General features: G+C 47.3%; 1 protein-coding gene across 1 annotated transcript in view; it reads right to left on the bottom strand.

Annotated features, from left to right (window-relative positions):
* The window catches only part of FRMD4A (FERM domain containing 4A), a 36,931-nt gene extending 33,624 nt beyond the window's left edge, over window positions 1-3,307 (bottom strand). The window contains exon 1 of the mRNA XM_010177472.2: window positions 3,176-3,307. Within this exon, the coding sequence (XP_010175774.2) occupies window positions 3,176-3,223 (48 nt within the window). The 5' untranslated portion in view covers window positions 3,224-3,307. The remainder of the gene's footprint in view (window positions 1-3,175) is intronic.
* Window positions 3,308-6,507: the final 3,200 nt, after the last annotated feature.

Below are 6,507 nucleotides of genomic sequence, written 5' to 3' on the forward strand. Positions count from 1 at the left end.
AGGCCACTGAGCAGCAGCCAGCATGAGGCCTGGGCTAGACTTTGTACTGACAGCACAATAGTGGAAAGCCAGATTACATCCCATTAGCGCTCCCTCGGGCCCTGCAGTCCCTCCAGGCTCAAAAATTTTAAAGCACTTAGCGCAGACCTGCCAAGTCTCATTTACATGGAGGGAGACTGCCTCATTCATGAGTCATTTCAAAGCACGGGGCCAAACTGATCCCCAGTGCTGTTCTGACAGGGTCAGAGGGTGAAGAAAAATCCATCAGTGAAATGTAAGAGGAGATGGACACTAGGGATGAATTTCTCTCTCTTGCTTGCAGTGACGAGGCTTTGCTGCAGGTGATTTTTTGAAACCCTTGGCCTATTTTCTACCGGTTCATTCAGCCAAAAAGCCTTCTGCTTGGAGGAATGTGCTGCTGGAAATTCCCACAAATAGGGACTTCTCAAGGCTTCTGGGCCAAGCACTTGATTGACTCAGTGCAGTCAACAGAGCAAAGACATGCCTTGAAGTCCTGCTACATCTGTCTCCTGAAAAAAAAGGGAAGCCGACAGGAGTTCTGCACGCTGACATGTTCATCCGGAAAGCCGGGGATCTTTTCAGTCTCCACGTTACGCTTCGATTGCAGGGAGAGACTGATCAGCAGGGAACAAGATGCTGGGAACTCGGCGAGCTGGCAGGAGTTCAACACTGATTGAGCCTGCAAAGAAGTGAGGCTGGGACCTCACTTCCTTGCAAAAGGGTCAAAATCCAGGCAAGCTGATTTTATTTCTTTTCAAAATCAAGTGAAGAGGATTTGCCAGTGGAGCTGTGCAGAAGGTCCAGATCCAACTGGTGCCCAGTTATGTGAAAAGCATGGAGTTCAAGCTTGCTTTATCACTATGCCATATCTCCTGCCATCTTATCTACGTCACTGCAGTGAAGGCTCAGTTGCAGTGAGCTCCAGCAGGCTTTTTCTTCTAAGTTTGTTTTTATTTCTCTTTCATCAAAATGATATGAAATGACAAGTTTGGACATGAAAGGATGGAGTATCTCAGTTTTGCTTTGAAGTTGGGGATTCAACTGAAGTAGGGACTGAGATTTAAGGGGATGTGAGCCCATGAGACCTGAAACTCAAATAAATGTTTGTCTAAGCCCTTGAGAGCTGAAACTAAGACATTTCACATCACCCCACTCTGATGTGTGTTTTACTGCTTTTGCAAAAGCAAAGCACACAGGGGTGCAGTGTCCTGAAGTGACCAGCAGGAAGAATTTAACAGATCAATTAAAATCGATGGATCTATCAATCTTGACAGTGTCACGTCAAAGACAAGGACAACAGACTAAAATACCAGCTCCCTTAAGAGAAAGGGACAAAAATATTTGTATGTCTTAACTTCAAAGCCTCAGTATGACCACTGGGATTATTGTGACAAAGCACACTGACATGGTCACAGACGTGACAGGTTGACAAACGAGGGCTGGTGGGTGGTGCTGTCTGTAGGAGTGTGAGAGAGGGGAGATCAGATTGAAACACAATCTGCCAACAACAAAAGAAGTCACTGAAGGGAAGTCCTGGGCATCTGAGAGACCCAGTTTCTTACCAAAGAAACTGGGGGAGGAGGGAATCTCCTTTTGTTTGTTGGTTGCTTGTGACTTAAATACCTTGCAGCTAGATCAGCAAATCCATCTGGCTAAAAGTAAAAAAAAACACCAAACTTCTGTTTGTTTGCTGAGTTGTTTTTGTTAGGAGCAAAACACAGAGGGCTAATGCATTGCCCTGGTGTTGCTGAGCAGAGGAATGGGGACAGGAAACCCTTATCTGGTATTGGGTGAGTGTGCAGTTTTGTCAATATTCACAGCTGGCGCTCAGGCAGAGGTGGGAAGTTAGCTACGCCCCCAAATTCAATACAGCTCACAGCAACAAAGATGAATCTCTTTTTTTGTTTGTTTGCTTTAGATGGGACATGGCCAAAGTTGGTGTAACCATGTGTTCTGCCCAAGGCACCCAAAAGTCCTACCCACTCTACAATGAAGTCACAGAGACGTGATGGGGAAAGCAACGCTGGAAGGATTTAGAGTGAGCTGGACTAATAGCACACTGATGGCCCTTCATATAATTTCAGGAAGCCAATTCAATGTATTTAACTGTCAGAAAAATAATGTAGCAAAGAAAAAGAGGAAAAAGAAGTATTTTTCCGCCAGTTTAGTGGGCTGAACTGGCTCACGAAGGGACCTGACAGGGCTAGGGCCTGTGCAAGGGAGGGAACAGCCCCTGCCTGACAATGAGGACGGCGTTTTCAGCAATAGCAAGATGTTAAAATTGTTTCAGCCATTTGGAGGAGTATCACCCTGCACGTTCCTGCCACCTCACCAGAGATGGGGGGAAATGCAGGCAGCTGTATAAGAAGGTACCCTCTCAATACAGACTCTATCTTCTCTGTAAAGTTTTACATCAGCATGTTTATATGGAGAGGAGCATCTCCATGAGAAGTTGCTCTTCTGTCTCAAAGTGATCTCAAAGTGATCAAAGTGATCTCCTGCTGCTCTGAGTATGCCTAAAATTACTGATGATGAAAGGAACTAGAGGGATAACACGGACCCGTCTGGTTTCAAGGTGGTCTTTTGTGTACTGAGCGGCCCTTTGTGCAGCACCAGATCAAGACAGTTCCTTGTAGGGCCAGGCTGCTGGCATCCTGCCCCCCTCATTCTGTTGTGAGATTCTGTGTGGAGAGAGAAATAATATCCCTACCCCTCATTTCTAGGACAATACAATAGCAGAAAGCAAGGGACAGCAAGAAGGATTCAGAAACAGGTGTAGAGTGTGAAGCTACTTTGAACTGTTATTCAAAGCTGTCGTAACTTTATGACAGAGTTCAAGAACCAGAAGATGTGTGGAAACCATTCAGACAGGGACAAAACCCCATCTGCTTGCAAACTTTGGCTCTTCCAATTTGGCCACAGTTCAGTACAACTCTTCCCTTAATCCTCACTCCCAGAGCCATGAATTTGATAAAAACTCCCTCAATCTGGACAAAGCCAGCAGATATTTTGAGTCAATTCGCTTTTTTTGGATCTCAAGTGGAAAGGGAGGGCAGAAAAGGAGCCAACATCTGGACTTGACCTTGCTGGGACTGGGGGGAGTGAAAAGGACTCACCCACTGCAACATGCACTTCCCACCTCCAACATGCTTACCTTGCTTTGCTTTCTGTCCAGGTAGAACTGATGTTGACTAATGGCCATAGCCCAGATGGACTTTATTAGTGCTGGACAGGCGTACCACGTATGCACAGCGATGCCACTATGCCCGAACGTCCTCCTGGTCACAGATGCCCTGGAGAGGAGAAAAGAATGAACTGGGGTCACACCAAGGTTTCCTTGGATTGTTTTCTGTGGCAGAACCTAGCACAGATCTCATAGTAAATGCTGCTGTCTTTACTGTGCACACCCTTGTGCTAATGGGAAAAAATGCTTAGAGAACAGCAATAAATAGCTAATCAACCCAGGAGAGCATTTACTTTAAATAACTTCTCAAGTTAGCAAGATCCAGAGGACTACAAGTAAAGATCATCCAGTTTGTCCAGTTCAGACTGTATTGCTGGGTTTGGCTGAGCTGATGCTGACCTGCTCCATGTCCCAGGGGAGTCACCAATGCTAAAGTATGTGTGAATCCTCTGTGTCTCATCACATGCTGAGGCCAAGTCCTCACACCCTCCACTACCTCTGGCTTTGGATGGTGGCTCTCAAATATTAGGACCCAGGTGGCAACTAAAGGTCCACATGATCAATGGTTGCTTTAGAGAATGTGGGTGAAACTCTTCAGGTACCTTGATTTCCCCACTTGTGAACAGATGTAGCAGGACCTGACATGTGTTATGGGAAAAAGGACTTGTGAGGCTCGGAGAGGGCTGCCTAGTGCCCTGGAGAGAAGAAAGTTACTCAGGGATAATCTGAGTGAATATAAAACCAGGAAAAATAATAACTAAATGCTTCCTCTCTGGGACTCCCAATTGTCCTCAAATATTAGCAAAAACCACAGGTTAGGTTTCCCCATGCTTTCACAGCTGTACAAAACTGCTTGATTATTCCTCCTCACCCCTCAACTCTAACCCCACCAGCAGAGCCCCTGACACCAGCACACATGGGCTCACAGTGTCCTGGTCTGCAGAACCCCTCCCACTGCAGGGATGTAGCGCTGGCAGGAGTAAACCAAAGCTACTGATCTGCAGAGCCCCAAATAAATGAGGTTCTCCTCTCCAGTTTGCTAAAAACATTCTAGTGGTGGAGTACAATTATGAAATGAGTGTGAGCACTGCTACACAGGCTAGCTCAGAAACGTGGCGCTTTTGTTACAGCCTTTCATGTAGGGATGTGGAGAGTGAAGAGGGGCCAGTGCAGGAGACAGCCTGGGGAGCAGGGTGTGCTACAGGGGGGCTGCTGCAGTCCGTGGTGAGCAGGCACTCTGCAATGCAGAGGTGGAGGCGACACTGCAGGACAGCCCAGCAGCTCTACCGTGTCGTGCAAGGGATGGTCAGCTATTTTACCAGCACTCAGAAGTCCTCAAGCCTGCTGTGGCAGTGGTTCCCCTCCTGCACCTGCACTGGCCACCTCTCCTCTGGTGTCTGTGGGCTACTGACCTGTTCAAAACTGGATGTGAATGTGGGGAGGGGAGGCACATGGTCAAAGAAAGTTGTGATAGAGCCAAGAATGAAGGAAAAGCAAAACTCTGTGGCGAAATGGGAACTGCTGGCCAGGTTCAGCCTGGGAGAGGGCTGACAGCTCTTGTGATGGGGCCTTTTCCGTGCTACAAGATGTGTTAAAAGTGTCCTGATTTTCAGTTGGGACAGAGCTGGGTTTCGTTTTAGTAGCTAGAATAGCGCTGTGTTTTGCTTTCAGCTACAAATCGAAATGAAATTTCTCTGAGAAAGCAGCCGTGGCCAATGCAAACAAGTTCTGAGACAACTGGGATCTCATGTTTCTGTGTTACCCTGTGCTGAGTCCGCTCCATGCAACTGGATCAGACGACCTTGTTGCGTTATGGGTATTGTTCCTGTGAGAAAACTCTCCATGGATACAGCAGGATGGTGGCTGGTGGTCCTAATGAGGATGGGTGCTGGGCTGCCTCATCCCTGTCACTGAACAGGGAACAGCGGCTGTGCTGGGAGGTGCTTTTGGAGCTGAGGTTGGAGAGGGGATTCAACTCTGGATGCTTTATGTTGGTTTAAGGGACACAAACCACTGCAGCACATTGGCATATAATGCTCTTAGGCATTAAGACACTCCAACATGGGCTCTGAACCTCAATTCTGGTGTCATCCCATTCAGTTCAAACGCAGCTACTCGTTTTGAACTCTCAGAAATACACCCTGCAAACCATGCACATTCTCATCTTAAAAGCAGCAAATTCCTTTTTTTTTTTTTCTTTTTGGGACCTGTACATGTTTCCCAGCAAAACTGCAGACCCCATTAGAAAGTTTGCAGACCTAGCTGGTCAGAGCTGCGGATTTGCTTTTCACAGCTGTCTTTTGGGGACCTGTGAGAGATGGTTCATGGGTGTTTTTTCCACAATTTCCCTCCATGTATGCCACATGCAATACGGAATTAACCCTGTTGTTACCCTCTGAAACGTATAATTTCCTTCTTTTATGGGATAAGAAACCATGATGAAGAAAGGTTAAATGGCTTGTTCAGGACAGGAAGCCACGGGCAGAAGCAGGGCTTAAAAACATACATTGTGCTGCCCAGCCCTGGCCACAACCATGGTGCTGTGCTTGCTCTCCTGCGAGTGTGGCTTCGCTGACTCAGGCTCTGGTTTGGCTACACGGAGAGGAATGCGGAGAGAGCACTGTGCTGGCTACTCCTCCGCCTCCTCGTGCTGAACAACTCCTTGCAGAAGTCCATCCCACTTGGCTGGGAGACTACAACCCAAGCTGTCTTCCCACCACGCCACTGCAACGTGCCTTGCTGCTTTACAGCCAGCACACCATTTTGATTTGGATGGTGGTACTCTCTGGATATGAAAACCAACCAAATGAATTCCCTTGAAGTGAAAAAGCACCAGGCTGACAACCTGGGACAGGCTTTTGTCCTCCTGGTGTCGATTCAAATGGAATGAAAAAACGGAAGCTCTTCTGTGTCAGTAATTCCTGTCATCTAAATATAAACGAGACAGAAGAGGTTCTTCCGTGCGGTCACATCTCATGCAAGACACTGAGTTGCAAATATCATCATGATTTTAATGTCCCAGAGCTATCTGCTTTTTTTTCCTTGGAATTGCTGCTTACAGGAAACGGCCAGCCTGGGTGTTTAGAGGCGTCTCGCTGCTGGTTGCTTGCAGCACACGTTTCTGATGCCTCACCCGCTGCTGGAAGCTTGGTGGGGGAAGGAGTGCACCATCCCCAGCTCCCTTCTGGAAGATCTCCCAGTGTATTCTCAACTTTGGGAATTTGCTCTACTACATTTCATGCGACTATTTACATGCTTAATACTAAGCAGATGCTTCAAAGCTCTGCTGACCTGGAGCTGCA

The sequence above is a fragment of the Antrostomus carolinensis genome, unplaced genomic scaffold (assembly GCF_000700745.2).
Source record: "Antrostomus carolinensis isolate BGI_N321 unplaced genomic scaffold, ASM70074v2 scaffold18720, whole genome shotgun sequence".
NCBI classification, from domain to species: domain Eukaryota; kingdom Metazoa; phylum Chordata; class Aves; order Caprimulgiformes; family Caprimulgidae; genus Antrostomus; species Antrostomus carolinensis.